Here is a 20,269-nt window from a genome sequence, read left to right as displayed (position 1 = left end):
CCAAGGAGAAGCCGCATGGATCTATCCCGATGCAGCCCTGGGTGCTGGAGCAGCCGTGTGGAGACCCCTGCCAGTGCTGAGGTGCTTACACGTTCACAGACTCAGCTTTCCTCCTTTTTTCCCTGTAAACCAAGTCCACAGGTGTCGGTGGCCAAACTCAACCTGTCTCTTTATTGCTGCATTTCTCCGACTTTTAACCAGCACCACATGTGATTATCGGCCAGGCTGAATTGTGGTTTCTCCTTCCCCGCCTCCCTCTGGGCTGGCGACGCCTGCGCCAGCGCCCACTGCTAGGCTGGGGCTATGGTGGCCGGGTGATGCTAGGCGGCTCCTTGGGCTCCAAGCTGTTGCGAGGGGTGCGTGTGGGTGGCGGGCAGTTCTGGGCGCGAGGTGTCCGCGAAGGTGGCGCAGCGATGGCGGCAGGGGAGAGCATGGCTCAGCGAATGGTCCGGGTGGACTTGGAGATGACAGGATTGGACATTGAGAAGGACCAGATTATTGAGATGGCCTGTCTGATAACTGACTCGGATCTTAACATTTTGGCAGAAGGCCCTAACCTGATTATAAAGCAGCCAGATGAGTTGCTGGACAGCATGTCAGATTGGTGTAAGGAGCATCATGGGAAGTCTGGCCTTACCAAGGCGGTGAAGGAGAGCACAGTTAAACTGCAGCAGGCAGAGTACGAATTTCTGTCCTTTGTATGACAGCAGACTCCTCCTGCAGTCGGCATTATTGCCTCTTGTTTTGTGAGGTGAAGGACTTTGTGGACTGGTGTTGGGTATGGGTTAATGTTGGACTTGTGGGCTTGGGCAGCATTGGGTTGGGATGTTTTTTGTGATGCACATTTTCTTTGCATAAAACTCTCTCTTATACATGATTCGCTGTGGATTTGTTTCTCCAAAGTACCCAGACTAATACACTTGCTCTGCTCCCTTTGCTGTTCTGTTGCATGCCTTTAGTGTTTTGCCTCCGTGTGGTGGGGCCAGAATGGGCACAATTCCTATACTGTTTCTCCAGTGTTATCCCCTGTAGGGTTTTGGGTCAGTGAGGGATGTCGTGTCTTGTAGTGGGGCCAGCCATCTGATCCTCTGTGCATTGGCTGTTCTGAGCAGGAATATTGTCCTCAAGGCTTGGTGGGCCAGGATGTCAGCACATTTTGTATGCAGTTTTTTGGGTAAAATTAGGTGCCTCGGCTGATATTCACGTCGGTTTATACTTGAGTGTTTATTTATGCACGTGTGGAATCGGTATTTTTTATTATATGGTTCATAATCCCAAGCCATCCATTTGCTTGTGGAAGCTCCTTCACTCCTTGTGCTTGGTTAGCCTCTTTTTTAGCCTTTTTTGGCTAAATGGGGCAGAATAGGACAAAGTAAAATAAGGCTATTGGACTTCTAGAATTATACAAGGTTGGAATGGGCAGATATCACTACTCAGTTGCAAATGTAGGCTAATCCACAAGAAAAGGAAAAAATTCTGGTGAGGTTGAATGTGGGTGTGTGGAGTGAGAAAGGTTGACCAAGTCACTGTAGTTGTAAAGGGCATGAAGACCTTGAGACCCACAGTGGACCCATGGTGCAGAGTTTGGAGTTAAAAGATTAGTCTCAGGCCTTCTAACCTAATAGAGAATTAGCCCTTCTGGGTGTTGAACTTTCTTGAGCAGTGACTTCATTCTTACTGCTAGTCTTTCCCTTGTACTGAGAATGCCTATTCAGTGATCTCTGTATTGTTGGAGCAGATGCTGCTTATGTGACTGTGAGACTTGTCAATCACTCAGAGTTAGTCCTAGAGGAAAAGAAGATCCTTCCGCTCCTGAATATGATGAATACCTCCAGTATTATATACCTGTGTGGGCTACTTCTATGTGGACATAGAACTGTTGCTGACACTGTCTTAACACCTTATTTTTTAACATTACTCAAGATAACATTATGGGTATTTCATTTTTCAAAATACCGTTATGATACATTCTTGCCACCAGATTTTTTTCAATGGAAAAACAAGTGTTAGTGGGATTGTAGAGAAATGGGAACCCTGGTCGTTGCTGGTGGTCATGAAATAGTATAGTTACTGTGGGAAAAGATTTTAGTGGTTCCTCAAAAAGTTGAGCCTAGAACTCCTATATGACCTAGCAATCCCAGTCCTTTGTGTGTATTCCAAAGAAATGAAAGCAGAAATACAAACAGCAACCTACAAGTCAGTGTTCATTCCAGCACTTTTCACAGTGTGCAAAACATGGAAACAAATAATGTCCATCAAAAGATGAATGGATAGTCAAAATATATATACAAAGGCACTTCTAAAAGTTCTTGGAAAATGGAATTAAAACGGAATTGAATTTTTCCATGAGCTTTTTGAAGACCACTTGTGGATGCAGTAGAATAATAGTAATAATATAAGAGTTATGTACAAGATAAAATGGGTTCTGTCCACAAAAGATTTGAATACTTAACTAGACGCTGACTGGGTAGAATAAGCACAGTAGGATAGCCAATTTCCTGCAAATGCCCATCTCATACAAAAACCACTTCATCCTTTACAGGGTAGACATGTTTTTTTCTTCGGTCTGTATGTGTTCTTGTATGTGTACATTAAATATGTAAACCCATAACCTGCACTGCCATGGGCACATTTGACACATCACTGTTCCTCAATGGCAGGTAGTTGGCATAGAACCCAGCCAAGTTCCATAACAAAAGATCGGATTTCCTTGGTTTTTCCGACCTCTTTTTTGTCCCTCCCATCCCGACTCTGACCTCTGCCCCTTGGAGCCACTCCTGCTGCTGGTCTGGTGGGTGGACACATTACAGATAAGTTTCTATGTATGTTATAACCCGGGGAAAATTGTTGCTAAGGGACACATACTATATGATCTCACATGGAATAAGCAAGTACATAGAAACCAATGATTATTAGTAGTTTACAGGTATGGAAAGGAGGGAGAGAGGAAGGGAGAGGCAGAATTTTTGCTTATAGATCATTAAGTTTGTGTTAATGGTGGTGGAGTGATTTGGAAAAGAATATTAGAATGGTTGTACAACAAAGAATAATCAATGCTACTGATTTACACATATAAATTGGTGAAGGTTTTGTTTTGTATATCTCTGCCACAAAGAAACCACAACAAAACAAATAATAATAAAACTCTTGGGAAAGATTATAGTATATCCTTTAGCCAGCCATTTCAGATACTACCCAATAGCAAGCTAATATTGTCTGTTAAATGACACAAAGTTTGCCACCATCTGGAAATTTCTTAATCCAAAATCCCAGCAATACCACTAGGCAGCACAGCTTTTTACCATAAGCTTCAATCTACATGAGTGTTCAGGTCTTCCAGAATCGTATTGTAGATAAGCGCCTGAAAGTGTTGATTGAGTCACCATGATTCAGATGTAACCTGCCGTTGCTCATGTATTATTGAAATATGATACTCTTTTGAGTATTTTTATCGATTTTATGCTAGTAATATTCTTATATGTGGAATATGTGTGCTCCAAAATTCATACAATTTGACCAGGCACTGTATTCTTGCTGATTTAATTCATGGGGATGCAACAATAGCAGTTTGGTTGACTGTGGGACAGCACATATGGCTTCTGCTAGTTCTGAGAATTTCAGTTTGACTGGTAACTTGGGTAATTAAATATATCTTTACCATAAATATACCCCAACAACAACAGAAAAAGAAATCGATTAACCACCCTCTGGTAGTCATGAACAGAAAGGAGCCTGGGTGGTTGTGGTCATGCATGGGGCTGCTAACCTCAAGGTCAGCAGTTGAAAACTCACCCAGCACTCCTGTAAAATAACAGTCTCTGAAACTCAGAGGGGCAGTTCTGTCTTGTCCTATGGGTTGCTGTATGTTGGCATCAATTTGATGTCAGAGAGTTTCATTTTTTGGTTTTTAATACTCATGTATTTGCCTTGGTAGGGCTGCCTATAAACACCAGACTGTTAACCACAAGATCATCCTTTCAGTCCACTAGCTTCTCCACCAGACAAAGATAAGGCTATGTGCTTCCGTTAATATTTACAGCCTCAGAAATGTTATGTGCTACAATCTACTCCATGGAAGTGGATTTGGATTTTTTTAGTCATGAGTGTCACCACTATATTTAAGTCATCCCTATTTTGTTTTAAAATTTCTGATATCAGTATAGCATAGAATGTTCACTACCTACGTTAAGTGTAACTACTTTCTAACCAAGTTTGACAGTTATGGATTCAAATAACCCTGGGGTAATACTAAAACAATCTGTGGTAATATGAGGGGGTACACTCCTCCCAAAAAACAGAATTCTCACCCCCAAAGCTATGTATTTAATTTTTTTTTGTTTTACAAAACAACCTTATCACCTTCAATGTATTCTCCATTATACTTAATACATTTTTTAAATCTGTGATTGCATTCTTGGAAACATTTTTCAAACTCATCTGTTTGAATGGCTGACATCACCTCCCTCATTTATTTCTTCACCTCTTTTATGTCATCGAATTGCTGTCCTTTCATATCTTTCTGCATTCATGGAAACAAAAAGAAGTTGCATGGAGTGAGGTCAGGTTAATAAGGTGCGTGGGGCAAGAGAGGTATGTTGTTTTTTGCCAAAAACCTGGACAATGAGATGGCTTCAATAGGCAGGTATATTGTTGTGGTGGCAAAATCAGTCCCCATCTGCCATAAATCAGGCCTTTTTGTTGCACACTGTTATGCTATCTTTTCAGAACCTCTAAATAGAAACCATAACAATCTGACCTAGTGGAGCAGGGTCCACGTGCACTATGTATGAATTGACATTTTCATCTGTTCGTGAAGTTGACAGACTTCCAGAACAAAGTTTGTCATCTATCGACATTTCACCTGTTTGGAAACGAGAAAACCACTTGTACACTTGAGTTTTTCCCATTGTGGTGTTCTTGTAAGCTGTGTTCAACATCACAACAATTTCTGAAATATTTTTCCCAAGTAGGAAACAAAATTTCATAGCTACACATGCTTCTTTTAAGACAGCTATCATGATAAACAAGTTTTGAAGAAAACTGTTTTTACAAAACAATTCACTGTGACCAGAGAGAAAGCTTCCCAGGTGTTGCCACTGTGTGCACTAAATCAGAGTGAGTTGCTTGATGCTGATCTATTGACAACAATGCATATGAAGAAAGTTCCATTTTACTCAGAACAATTCCGGTTTTTGAGGGGTATCCCCTCATAATCTTTTCTAAGAGAATTAGTACAGGATAGTCCTGGTGGTGTAATGGTTACATGTTGGGCCACTAACTGTGAGGTCATCATTTGAAACCACCAGCTCCTCTGAATTAGAAACATGAGGTTTTCTACTCCTATAAAGAGTTACAGTTTTGAAAACCCATGGGGGCAGTTCTATCCTGCCTTATTGGGTTGCCATGAGTCAGAATTAACTCAATGGCAATGTTTTTTGTTTTAGTTCCAAGGGGTTAGGGATTGATGATGGCCCAATGTTTAACTTTTCCATGATGCTATTCAGCTCCATATATTCCACAATATTCCTCACATTTATGGGTTCTGTGAATCACTACAATGTCCACAGAAATTCAGGAAAGTTCAAAGAAATGTCTTACTTGATGGTGAGTATTGTTCAGTCCAAAATCTGAATGTCAGGTAAGCTAGATTCTGGGGCCAGAGAAGCACTCCACTTCTGCTTCTTAACCAGTGTTTCTCAAAGGTCTCATTTCATACACAGCAGGATGGCTTTACAGGGAATCCTGTTCACAATTATTCACAGGTGAATTCTATCCATATCTTCCCCAACCTCACCAGAACCATGCAGGGAAAGGTTGTCTGGTGAGAGTTACACTGAGTATTAATAGTGCAATAAAATTAACATTTTAATGTTACCCAAGTATAATAATCTATTCTCTACCCCTGGACTGTATCTCATGTATGCATATATTACCTGGAGTCTCTGGCAGGATGTTTCCAGTTGGCAGTGACCTCTTATTAGCCCTGATCAGCCAGGCTTTTCCCCAGGTCTTTCCAGAAGCAGCTTTTCTCATCCAGCTTTAGCATTTCATTCCTTACATCCATTACAAGCACCAGTACCCAAGATAACCATTAAACAAAGAGTGTGACCTGATTCCTACCCTCTAGTAAGTCAGATCTTAATCTCATCCTATTCCTATTCATCCTCAGTTAATTACCTCCAGAATGGGACTATAGTCACAGGGATATCAAGGCTAGAATTATAATATATCACATAGGGATTATGGCTGGAAGGACCTTGTTATTTGACTTTAACGCAAATTCCCAAACCAAAGTCACTGCCTATGGTAAATATAAATTAGGTTCTTTTTTCACCAGAAAGCTAACTGGAATTGATGCTTTTTGAGAATGGAATGAAGAAAAAATATATGTAAAATAAGTTTGAGTATTAATCTCCTTTGAAATACTATTTTTATAGCATTGAAATAATAACTGGAACTGCTAATATTCTAGGTAGTGCTGCTTTATCCAAGCTATGATAATCTTTTAGTCTTTGTGAGTCATCTACCTTTACACTTGCACATCGGGCTATCAGGTAATTTTACTTTGGAGACTTGCATGTTTCTACAATACTAGAAGCTAGAACACCAGTATTTCAAATAATAGCAGGACAACCTGTGGTGGACAGGTTTCAGCAGTGTTTCCCAACTAAGACTAGTGAAAAAGACGTGGTGATTTACTTCCAGAAATGAGCCAATTCAACCCCTGTGAATCATACACTTGCTTTCAGCCTATCATCAGGAGAAATCAGTTTCTGGATGTGGTTATGTTTCATAAAGTAAAAGGCCAGCAGGCCAAAGGAGATCCAGGGCCTGGTGGATTGGTACAGTGGCTGCAACAGCAGACCCTGATTTTGAGGATGACAAAGACCAGATAATGTTTGGTTCTGTTGTACATAAGGTTACCATGATTTGGAATTAGTGGCCCTCATCTATTGATAGAACAATTGCACAGAGAATTTGCTGATTTAACATTCTAAGTATAGTTAAAGTGTCGATCTTGTTTTTGTCCACTGTTTTCAGTATTCTTACAAATTAATACCTGAGTCCAGGCAATACTGTAGGTTACCATTTAACATATGCAGTTAATACCAGCTAAAGGAAAAATTAAAATATCTTCTGTTTTACAATACTAGGTAACAAACGTGTTCTTCAATCAGCTGTATTAGCTATTCCTCTAATACAGTGGTTCTCAACCTGTGGGTCGCGACCCTTTGGGGGGGGGGGCGTCAAATGACCCTTTCATAGGGGTCGCCCAATTCAGAACAGTAGCAAAATCACAGTTATGAAGTAGCAACGAAAATAATTTTATGGTTGGGGGGTCAACACAACATGAAGAACTGTATTAAAGGGTCACGGCATTAGGAAGGTTGAGAACTGCTGCTCTAATGCATGCAGGAAGAAGCCTGGTAATGCAGTGGTTAACTGTTCAACTACTGAAGGCCAGCAATTTGAGCCCACCTACCACTCCCTGGGAGAAAGATGTGGCAGTCGCTTTTATCAAGACTTACAGCCTTGGAAAGGGTATGGGGCAGTTATACTGTGTTAGGGTCTGTAAAAGTCAGCATTGACTCAACAGCAGTGAGTTTGGTTTTGGAATACATTCAGGTCAACCATTTCACATAGTATCAGCGCAAATATGTCAAGTGTCATTTACATTTTCCCATAATCCCATCAAGTGTTGCATTTTCTTCATACTGTCCCGATCCAGTTGTAGCCTCCATGAGTACTTCACCAAGGTGTTTTGGTATCACAGTGCATTGAACTTCTACTTTAAGGTACACAGGGAGAGTTCTTTTAATCTCCTGACCATTTTATTCCTGCATGTGCATATGCCTTTGGTTCTCCAGCCAGGGGTCAGGACCTTTCATTAGTCATCCTTTGGATTAATTTGATAAACCCTTCTTCCCAGTGGCTTGAAGTCAGGTATCTTTCCCTTGTGGGTTATTTAGGAGCCTGTCATTGTGGGCACCAGGAGGGACACTTAATCAACCCACCCAAAGTACTACTTTAAGCCCTTATGTCAACTTCAGCAACAGAAAGGGCTAGGCAGGAAGAATGGAAATGGAAATGGTGGGGAAGTGCTGTTACATGATAGGGATTGCAATCAGTGCTACACATCAGAAATGTGTATAAAACGATGAGTGGTAAATCAGTTTTCTCTGTCAACTTTCAAACAAATATTAAGCTACATAGTAGTAATAAGCAGAAAATTATCTCCCTTAATCACAAGAGTTCCCAAGTCTTTGGTGTGCCCAAACCCAAATCCACTTGTGTTGAGTTGATTCTAACTCTTAGAGACCCTATAGGGCAAAGCAGAATTGCTCCATAGGGTTGCTGAGGCTGTAAATCGGCACAGAAGCAGACTGCCTCATCTTTCATCCAGAGAGCAGCTAGTGGGTTCAAACTTCTGACCTTTCATTTAGCAGCCCGATGCTTAATCCACTGTGCCACCAGGATTCCTTATGTTTTGGGTAATATATCCTAATTATCCCAGAGCTAGCTCAGAATGGCTTACATACACTGCACATACCAACTGGAGAGTTTTTGGCATTTAAAGGAGAAGACGGTGTGCAACGTGTTGTTCTAACAAACATCTCTGGTTGGGTGGGCAACCTGAGGCTAGTGGCTGTGACGTGGATTGACCGAAATCTGTGGTTGGCTTAGTGCTAGGCCTTTTGTTGTATTTTCCTTTACTTTCGTTTTAGGTATTTCAGATAAATATAATCAACAGATTGTATATTTAGTTTGTTTCACATTTTTTTGTGTATCTAGTGAGCCAGTTCCCTGGGAGTTGGTCATGTGATTTCATAATTAATTGGTCATGTGATTTCAAAATTCATTGCAATAACTGATCACAATACAGCCACTGTGGTGATAGCACAGGATGACTTGGGACTTGGCTACGCATCAAAGATTCATCGTCACTGTCCCATCACTTTGCTTATTCCAAACTATCCTTTTTCCATGTCCCTTGAAGCTTCACTGCATCAGTAACTGTGGTAGGGAGCAGATAATGGATGTGATTTATTTGATCTGCTGTACATTCATCAACTGCCATTGTACTATTAGAAGTGAAATTTCATTGATAAATGCTCTGGGGCTGCTGCTTGCAGTTGATTATGCTTCTGCATTCGGTAGTAGCATCCACTTAAAGTCACCATTAATTCATTCATAATTTACTCATTCTTTTGGTAAATATATACTGAATACCTAATTAATTGCTAGATACTTTTCTAGACTGTTGGGCTATGTGAATGGATAAAACTGACAAAAATTTAGTTTCTTTTGTGTGTTACATTCTATCCAGAAAATAAGAAACACATATAATAAATGGATAAACTATATAGTTTATAATTATATAGTATACATTTTGTAGAGAAGCATGAAGCAGAGTTGGGAAATAAGGAATAGTGGTGTGATAGTACTTTGTGTTTTTAGGGGCTCAAATAAAATGAACCTAGAAAACATCAGTGGCATGGTGGAATTTCAGCAAAGATTTTAAGAGGTGAAGAAGCAAGCTATTCAGATAAAATTAATGGGAAGAAGAATGTACCAGATAGAGGGAACCACAGTGAAAAGGGCCCTGAAGGAGGATTCTGCTTAGTATATGCTAAGTGTATCATAGCTGGTCTAGAATAAAAATAGTGTGGGGAAATTATTTCAGTCCTTGATTGTATTGTAAAGATTTTGGGTTTTACTCTGAATAAAGTTTAGAGCTATTGGAAGTTTTTAAGCAGAGCCATGACATGATATGGTTTTTAATACTGCTGCTTTGGGTTCAGAATAAACTGGGTTGTAAGGGAGTTTATTAAGAGTGAATAATACTGGTATTAATCCAGGTAATTACTGATAGTGCATTTTAACAGGAGAATTGCCGGTCAGTTGATGTGATATAATCTGATTTTTTATCTATTTTCATGTAGAGTTGAAGGATTTTCTGACATTTAATATAGTGTGAGTATGTTAGGCTGGCTTGCCTAGAGAAACAATCCAGTGACACTCATGTATGTATAAGAAAGAGCTTTATATCAAGAAGTCATTATATATCAAGAAAACATCCCAGCCCAGTCCATCTCAAGTCCATAAATCTGACACTAGTCCATCAGTCCCTCTTCAGACTCACACAGCCACATGCAGTGATGCAGAATGCAGGAAGCTCACAGGTTGGTGGGTACAGAATGATGTGGATCCAATGGTGAGTGGACACATCACAGGGTTCTGGCAGCAATCAGGATCGGCCAACAGGAAGGTGAAGGCAGAGAGAGTGAAAGGGAGGCTCCCAGTGCCCTCCTTATAAGAAGGCTATACCCACAAGGAGGCACCACCAGGCTGTGACTTGATTGACAGGTTGAATACTACCCCTACCTTCAAGTTGACATGAAATTATGTAACTACCACAGTGAGGGAAGAGGAGGGGTTGAAAATCATTCGAAGTTTTTTAACCTCAGTAGTTTGGAAAGATAGCATTGTTGTGCATGGAGATGACGTGGGAGAAACTTGTTTTTGCTATTGTTTTGAGAATTAGGATTGAAATTTATTCCAATTTAAAATTTTTGAATTTATCCCAAGTTTGAGGTTTAATACCTTTCTCTAAACACATCAAATGAACACATGACTGAAACTGCACATTTTCTTTAAAAAACAACTTATTTTATTTAAAAACAACATAATTATACACTATTAACTTAAAAATGACATTGTGATACTACATATTTATATAAAATTATAATATTTAATACTATACAACATTTGAGATAATTGGGTTCGACTTAACATATAAGGATCACTTAGCTCTGTCAGTATGACAATCTCCACTGCATTGTCTTTACATTTGATGTTTACTTTCTAAGAACTTCTTGACTATATATTTATTATATTTATTAGTGAAATAATGTTTTCATGAATAAAACTTGAGTTACTGGAATTGATACTCAATTTATGGTCACATCAAATTTACATATATCTGTAGAGATAGCTGTATCACAGAGAAGTTCAAGATTAGAAGGCTTAGAAGAAAATTAATTTGGATATATATATTTGTCTCATTAGATGAATAAAAGTCAGCATAAATAGTAGGAGGTAAATGTAAACAAGTTTCTGTAATTTTCATGGAGGAATCTAAATGCCCCAAAATGACGCGTTCCATAAATGTAGTATTAGCATCTATGTTGAACAGGCATCATTTGAATTTCTGAAGATAAATTTGAAGGCCCATCAGTACAGAGTTGGTCCTTAGAGTCATTGGTCATTGGTCTGACTGAAGTCACTATGGAAATGAGTGTCCCTAGAGTGAGAGGAAATGTGAGTCCTGAGTCCTAGAAGAAAGGGTTGCCGAACAGGAGCCTGCAAGAGACTTTTTTTTAAAAAGGACAGAGAAGGAAATTTAAGAGATACAATGTCCTGTAAATGAAAGAACTTGTTTTTAGGAGGAGGGAGTGATTTAATGGGTAAAATTTTATCAGTAATTTGTGTTCTCTTGAGTAGGAAGTAACATCTCATTTTAAAATTGTGAGGGACTGATGTTGAGATACAGACAACTTAATGCAAAGCTTCTAGACTTGAAAATTTCCTGTACTCAAATCCCAGCACCTAAGCTGGACAAGATAACTTTGTAGAATTGATACATATAATCAAGATACATTCCAGGCATGGTAGGAGGCCTGGAACAGAATGAAAATGACTATCCTGAAGAATTAAAAGAATGATTTAAGTGGAGATGAATGAAAGAACCTCATTATTTAGCTGGGATTGGAGGGAAAATTAATGGTACTAACCAATATGTTTTGGGTTCCAACTTAACAATGAGCGGATGGTGCAAGACTAGGCAGTGTTTCTTTCTGTTGTATGTAAGGTCACTACAAGTTGGAACCAACACAGTGACACCTAACAACAATAATCAATGTGTCTCTGTGATTTTTTTTTGTAGATGTGGAATCTAAAGAGACAACAGAAAAGGTTGACCTATTGAAATCATGAGAATTGGGAGAGGCAGAAGGAAAGAAAAGTAATACTAACAAGTGTCAAACTACAGTTTAAGGAAGACTAGGGTCAAATAAGATTATAACACCATGGAAGACTAGAACAGATGCCCATAGTCCTCCACCCAGACAGTATTTGGAACAGGAGCATCAAGAACAAAATATCAGATCCAATAGTTGAGGAAGGTGATATTGTACATAGTTAACAGAGAAAATTCTGTCTTCATTTTCTCCCTAAAGTAGAAGAATCTTTTAACAGAATAGAAATAGCAATCAGTGCTCAACGAGAAGAGAGCCCGACAGCTGGAGAGTGGGAGAAACATTAGAAGTCAGCATCCGGCTAGTGCTCAGTTTCTAAAAGGTGGGGGGAAGTGAGATCCTAGAAATGCAGAGATTGATAAGTGTGACATCTCTCCTTTGGAAAAAAATACAGATTGCTAACATATGGCTTGTGAACACAGAAAAAGTAAATAATGATCACTGGTAATCATTGTAGTTTAAGACTACAGTGTGGCAAAGTGACACCTTTTCCCTGTTCTTCCCATTTCCCCAGCACCTCTTCTAGGTCTTACTTATTTCTCTGGATTTGGTTGTTGCTGTGGAACTGACTATGACTCAAGGAAGCACATGTGTTTCAGAGTTAGAACTGCTCCATAATGGTTTTGTCTGTAATTCTTACGGAAGCAGATCGCCAGACCTTTCTTCTATGACATTACTGTGTGGGTTTAAACCAACAACTGTTAGGTTGGTTGTTGAGTACAAACTGTTTTTGGCACCCAGCCACTGGAGGAAATATGTTAGGCATAATGGGCCTTGTTTTCAACCAGCTTCTTGACAGGTCCTGCCGGTATAGTCTTGTTATTAATATGAAGAAAATAATATGAACAGAGTGAAAGTTCCTCATAACGTAGATGCTGTGCTGTTTGAGAGGAGCCCTGGTGGCATAGTAGTTGCATGTTGGGTTACTAAGTACAGAGTCAGCAGTTTGAAACCACCAGCTGTCTCTTGGGAGAAAGAAGGGGCTTTCTTAGTATCCTTAGTTAACAGTTACAGTCTCAGAAACTGGAGTCAGCATGGACTCCAGTGCGCAGTCGTAGTAGTAAGCTGTTTCCACCTACAGATTGAGCAACAAAACTTCAACAAAAACCCTTGTCTCCTCGTATAAAATTGGACTAAAAAACCTGACCTACCAAGTTGCTACAGAGATGGAAGGAGATGACGACCTTGGTGCCTTCGGCTCATGAGGTAGACATGCACGTTCTCCTCTTCCTCTCCCATACTCCCCCAAAACAAACAACAACAACAACTAAATAACCCAAAACTGTAGATGGAGCAAATAGAATACTACACATATAAATTAGAGAGTGAATGATAGATAAATGGCAGTGTTAGGAAGATTAAGAAAGAAGTCTATTCTCCTGCTTCCTTCCCCCTCAAATAAAATTCCATTCCCCTTCAATTTTTTTCTATGAAATAAATTTGATTTTTATAGCACTTGTTATTTAATATTTTACCACGATGAATACAACTGTATTTCAAAAAGCTTTTTAATGAAAATACGATTATATTTCATATACCCAAGCATTTATAGCACTCTTCACTTATAATTGTGATAAAGGAATTGTGTTATTTCAAAATCATCACATTGTTCTAGCCACTAACTTTTAGCGCTGTTACTTTTAACTTTTGTTTTGGCATGTTGCTTTTAACTGTAATTAAAAATTATTGGCATCTGTGTTTACTTTTCAGCTTGAGCATACCTTATCTTCATAGCAGAAACTAATTAGTATGTGAAATACAGTATCATTACATTTGCATTAACAGGAAAAAAATTAAATTGATCAGATGTAAAATTTGGTAGAAAATACCTTTTCATATATGAAAAATATGCACATGGTACTAATTCCAGTTCCAGGAGTGCAACAAAGAAATCGTTTTTTCTGCTTAGGCAGATTAAAGAGTATATAACAACAAAAAATGAATTTTTTGCTCATGAAATTTAAATGATTTTGGGGAACAACAAACTTTTGATTATTATATGTAATAATAAGATAAAACATCTTTTCTGTTTTCAAAAGGATTTCATACTTACCCTTAACATTTTTTTTCTAGTTTACCGACCAAAATCCCTTAACATCCCCAATGCATTTTAGACATATTATTTCTTCTGTGAATCTCTTTCTGACCACCTAAAGAAATATTTAACTGGATTCACCCTCAGGTAAGAAATGATATGGCAGAGGCAGGAGCATCTGACCTCCTTTTCACAAAGGGATGAGTCTCAGACTCAAAATAAGCCAAAGGCCGATTCCTCTGTTCAGACATGTGTCCACCCAGTTTCTCCTTCATCAGTTCTGTCCTGTGTTAGGCTTGGTTGACTAGTGTCATCAGAAGTCATACTAGCCCATAGTCCCAGTTCAGACTCACAGCCACATGCAGTGATGCAGCATGTAGAAAGGAGCACAGGTGGCTGGGTACAGAGTCATTTGGATCCAATGGTGATGGACGTGTCACAGGGCTCTGGCAGCAATCAGGGTTCCCAACAGGAAGGTGAAGGCAGAGAGGGAAGGAAAGGTTCCCAGGATCCTCCTGATGAGAAGGCCACACACATAACGAGGTCCATCAGCCTGTGACCTGACTGACAGTTTGAATTCCACACGTATACTTTTTTATATCTTCAAGTTGATATGAATTTATGTAACTACCACATATCCTCTCACAGCCCTCTCAGTTTCTCGGCTGGGTTCAAGAATTCATTGCAATGGCCACACAACTCACACACCATACTTGGAATTACTGGGTTTATTAGGGAAGTTAAGGTAACATGATGAAAAATGCTCAGGATACTCTGGTCAGAACAGCCCCTCTACCCTTGGCCTCTGCCCTCTCACATAATGTTACAAAGAAAGCTCTTTTAGCACTGCTGAGAAATGCCCAAAGGGTACACTATTCCCCCATAAGCCTCAGCTCAAAGGAGCTCAACTCTAGAAGCCTAGCTCCTGATGCGTGCCTGGAGGTGCCTCTCTCTTCAGGGCATGTCTTTACTTGCTCTCAGAACCAGGAAGCCCAACTTTCTGCTTCATTCTTTGGAGCTTCATTCTGTTGCTATCACTCCTCTGCCCCTTTTCTTGTGTCACAGTTTACTTTATGCTCCTATAAAGATTTACAGCCTCAGCAACCCAAAGGGGCAGTTCTACTTTATACTGAAGGGTTGCTGTGAGTTAGAATTGACTCCATTGTAGTGAGTTTGATTTGTTTTGTTGTTTTGTGTGTGTGTGTGTGTGTGTGTGTGTGTGCGCGCGCGCGCACGCGCAGCGCGCTGGGTATTTGTGTTTTGTTTTCCCTTTTCCTACATCTTCACTTTTTATTGTAGTGAGATCCTTCCATCTTCTGAAATGGCTTATTTTACACACAGTTGGATGTGAGGCTTATTTATCCCCACATCAGAGCTCCAAGTTTTTATAATAACAACTCTGTTAAAAATTTTACATCTTCTCTTACTCAGATGCATCAGAAAAAAATCTTTGGATGCGAGTTACAAACTCTGTGGTTAGAAGAGCTTTGTGAAGTAAATCACTATACCACAGAGGCATATATATATACCTTTTACATTAGTACTTTTGATTTTAAATCTCGAACATAGCTTAAAACTGTCTCCCCTTTTCCTCTTTTTTCTATTAGTCTAAGCCAGCGGATCTCAACAGGTGGGTCACAACCCCTTTGGAATGACCCTTTCGCCTAAGACCATCGGAAAACACACAAATATTTTACAATATATAATTACATACTATTTTGTGATTAATCACTGTGCTTTAATTATGTTTAGTTATGTTCAATTTGTAACAATGAAAATACATCCTGCATATATCCTGAAGATATTTACATTACGATTCATAACAGTAGCAAAATTACAGTGATGAAGTAGCAACGACAATAATGTTACGGTTGGGGTCACCACCACACAAGGAACTGCATGAAAGGGTCACGGCGTGAGGAAGGTGGAGAACTGCTGGTCTAGCGCTGCTCACTTATTCCCCGGCATACTTCTGTAACGCCTCCTGTTTTGCTGTCCTTCTCAGGGCAGCCTGAGTAACCTTGTTCAAGCATAAACTCACTTTACCCAACTTAAACTCTTCTGGTACTTTTCCAGTGCATTGCTTTTCTTTCACTCCTTGTTTGAGTAATGGAGTCCCATACCCCACTTTTCTTTACCACTTAATAGAATTGATCATTATCCATTAGCTTGGATATTTACTGTTTGCTATCCCTTCTGCACTAGCCTATGAACTCCATAAGCAAAGGGACCAGGTCTTTTTATTATTTTAACTATTTTTAACTGCATGGTCCTTAGGATTTATTTAAATGCACATAAAAGGTTTAGTTTATCTACTGAAGGAATTAAATTTTTTAGAAACAAGTATAATATGCATTTCTTTATTGCTTATCTATTTTATATTGATAATCTGTAGTATCCCCTTCTGTTTTGTTTTTCATTAACACTGATTACTATTTAACTCAAATAAAAATCCATGAAGACAGACTTTTTGTGTTTTATTTGTTTCTCTGTCTTCAATATCCAGAATAATGCCCAGCATGTATTTGTTACATATTTGTTAAATGGAGGAATGAATGGATTCCCATATACCTCACTTTAAAAAAATTCATTCCTACAAAAAATAGTTAAGTTCAACAAATATTTGTTAAGTGCTTATTGATGCTAGGCCTCTGCTAGGTAGGCACTGTGAGCATAAAAAATCAGTGTTATATTTTTGCTTCTGATTTCATGTAAAGCTATCTTCTATTCTGCTTAATTTGGGGGTTATAGTCGTAAAACAGTGATTTTGAATTACTTGAGTGCTTAAACCTGCCATTGCTATAAAATAAAATAAAATAAAATATAACCTGTAATAGTTTCATATGCCCATGTAGCTTCATTGGTTTAAAATACGATGTTAATTGTATTTTCTGTTCAAACATACTTGTAGTCTTAGGTTCTTTGATCAATCTACTCAATCATTTTCTATCTTTAAGTTCTTAAGAATTTGTAAAGATGTTAACTGCTCATATGATGTCGTGTTCTGATGTTCTGCCTTCCACATCTTATTTTGATTTGATAATATTATTTTAAAATTGCCCCAGAAAGACCTTTGTTTAGGACCTTGCCAGAAGCCAGTACTTCCTCACTTCCTTTTTCCTAATAAGGGTCTTTTACTTCTGATACTAGAAACCACCCACCCCTTCCCCCTCCCACCCTGGTTCTCCATATAGTAAGGGGATTTACTTTTTAAGATATTTGACTGGAAAGTAAACGTTTTATGCATTTTGGGTTTTAAATACAATGTTGTCACCGTAGGCAGAGAACACATTGAAAAGCCACTAGCAAATAGATGCAATTTTTATGCTCTTTCCTTAATTCTAAAAATTTTGAATTAGAATCAAATCTTGTATCATTTTTCTGTTTGCCTTTTGATAATTTATTTGTTTTCTTTTAAGTAGATGATTTATGGATTCTCTAATTTTTACTTAAATATATTCACTATGTTCCCTTGAATAAAATGTATTCCAAACATGGAAATATTAGCTATCTCATGTCTCAAATATTAGGTGGGAAGGCCTTTCTTTTAAGGAGAAAAGCTTACTATTTAATTTTCTATGTCTGTAATAGAACTTTTAAATTGTTATCATTATTTGATATACATTAACTTTGAGTGATTTTTACATGTTAATATTTCACAACCATGAAAAAATAATAACAATTTATAAATTATCAAGGGTTAGTGACGGAGGGAGGGAGGGAATAAAATGAGGAGCTGATACCAAGGGCTCAAGTAGAAAGAAAAATTTTTGAGAATGATGATGGCAACAAATGTACAAATGTGCTTGACACAACGGATGTATGTATGTATTGTGATAAAAGCTGTATGAGCCCCTAATAAATTATTTAAAAGAATATTTTACAACCATCTGAATGGATTAATTTAAATAAATACATATGCATGTATATATGCATAATGGGGCTTTCAAAGTTCATGGAAAATTCCATTGTCTTTCCATTTTATTTTCCATGAGCTTTATTTTAGAACCCTCTCATGTGTGTCTTTGTGGATATGTATACACCGTAACATAAGTAACATACATTTTACTGGAAGCTTAGCCATAAAAAAGCCATACTCTACTGTAAAATCTATTTTGATAATTTCGTTAGCTTTAACCTAAACTGGTCTTAGAGAAATAGTGAACTTCTTAGATTTTAAGTGCTTATAACATAAAAATTTGCCTTTTTCTTTCTTAGGATGAAGTGGCACATACCCTAACTGAAAGCAGAGTATTAAAGAACACTAGACATCCCTTTTTAACAGTAAGTGACTAGAAGCAGAGACAGTGATCTTAACATTCGAGTTGGAGGAGTTCTGTTACAGAAACTTCAGTCATGGACAGTAGTTTTAATTCATACTCATTTAAGCATGCCATTTTCTTTGTGGAAAAACCATAGTCAAATTTCTTTGAAATGATTGAATTGTATGAATTATGTTCATAATATATACATTTATAAACACTCCATTTAATGCTTTCATCATCCATTACATTTTAAAAACTTTTTTTGCTCATGAATTTCATATGTTGTTTTTGTTTTAATTAATACCAGAAAAATTAGAGTAAATAAAATCACCTGTGCCATTTTAAAGCAACCACTTAGATGGTAGACTTCGAAAAACAGTCCTTAAAATAAATCTAAAAAGTTTTTGTTTCTCTTGTTAATTGGCTTCTGGTTAATATTAAAATGATCAGGTACCATGGCATTCAAATGAGAAGAGTAAAAATATTTATGGAATACTTTTACAGAAACAGACTTATTTTAGGAATGAGTGCAATACATATTGATTATATTAAATCTAGACAGGATAAATTGTGATATGTTTTCTTCACTAATCAGACTATAAACTGAGTTATATTTCTATAACTTAGTTACTTTGTAATAAATGACTTTCTTTTTAGTTCTCTCTTTAGAGTCCGTAAATCGAGCCATCATTTGCAAGGTTTCTATGTGTTGTTGGTTCCATTGATGTGTTTAGTAAGATTAAAAATAACAGGTAGTCTTTTGGAAGGGCAAATTTTATAAATTTAGGATTCTCTAAAGTAGATATTTTCAGAAGTATAATTAGATAAGTAGACTGATTCTGTAACATGATCGTTTTTATTTGTCAGTATAGCCAGGCAGCTCTAAAGTTTTGAAGCAGTATGAATAAGAACTTCAGGGAACACTACAGTTTCAAATAGATAGCCTAGTAGATTGAAAGTGCTTGTCACAAGCACTAAGTTCACTTTTAATTAAAATTTTAATCCCCAACTCCTTAGTCATAACCATTGCTGAGTTTAGCCAAATGAGTTTCATGTGTCTCATTTAAGCACTGGCAGTAGACAAAGAACACTAATGATCCATTTAATCAATTATGCGTTTCTATTTCTAAGTATTCTTCTTTTAGTATTATAGTGATATGAATATAGGATGATAATACGATATTTTTTCTTTTTCATTTCAAGTCCTTGAAATATTCCTTCCAGACAAAAGATCGTTTGTGTTTTGTGATGGAATATGTTAATGGGGGAGAGGTGAGTCAAACAAGTAAATCTAGCACTTGGATTTGCATGGTAGTATTGTCATTATTTAAAAGTGAATTATTTAATAATGTAATACTCCACTTCTTCAAAGGGGTTTATTTGCCCCTGTCTATTACGGAGTAGATGAGAGATGAATAATTTCTAATAATCTTTTAAAATATAATTACATATATATTAAAACATAATCCTGTCTTTTTCTTATATATTGATGTATATATTTTATTTTATTTTTAAAAATCATTTTATTGGGGGCTTGTACAACTCATCACAATCCTTTATAGTATATATTTCTGAGATCATCATGTTATTAAGTTTTGGAATCTAGAAGTACATTTTACTTTATTCTCTTAGATTTTTTTTTTTGGAGTTAGTTCAAGGATTATTTGTTGGCCTTTAGGAGTGTTTTCCAGTCCAGTCTTTTGGGGCAGCACGCCCTGGCCCCAAAGTTCACCTTCAGCATTCCCTGGGGACCTTGCTGCTCCATTCCCTTGCTGTTCTGTTGCACCCCCTTGGTGTTTTGCCTCGGTGTGGCGGCATCAGATCGGGTGCAATTCCCACAAAGGGCTATGGGTCAGTGAGGGGCATCATGTCTCATAGTGGGGCTGGCCATGTGGTCCTCTCTGTGGACTGCCTACTCTAATCAGGAACAT

The 20,269-nt window shown here is 37.9% G+C and overlaps 1 protein-coding gene across 3 annotated transcripts in view; it reads left to right on the top strand.

Moving 5' to 3' along the window:
- The window catches only part of AKT3 (AKT serine/threonine kinase 3), a 322,148-nt gene that overhangs the window by 190,113 nt on the left and 111,766 nt on the right, over window positions 1-20,269 (top strand). For all 3 annotated transcript variants that reach the window (XR_006680827.1, XM_045298105.1, XM_004699953.2), the window contains exons 6-7: window positions 18,292-18,357; window positions 19,542-19,610. Coding sequence is in view for 2 of the 3 variants with exons in the window: in XM_045298105.1 (XP_045154040.1) it covers window positions 18,292-18,357; window positions 19,542-19,610 (135 nt within the window). In the remaining variant the exon portion in view is untranslated. The remainder of the gene's footprint in view (window positions 1-18,291; window positions 18,358-19,541; window positions 19,611-20,269) is intronic.

Source organism: Echinops telfairi, unplaced genomic scaffold (genome assembly GCF_000313985.2).
Source record: "Echinops telfairi isolate 266 unplaced genomic scaffold, ASM31398v2 ScPeMD7_7424;HRSCAF=8462, whole genome shotgun sequence".
Taxonomy (NCBI): domain Eukaryota; kingdom Metazoa; phylum Chordata; class Mammalia; order Afrosoricida; family Tenrecidae; genus Echinops; species Echinops telfairi.
Note: the sequence above shows the minus strand (reverse complement) of the source record. Positions and strands in the feature narration are given on the sequence as shown.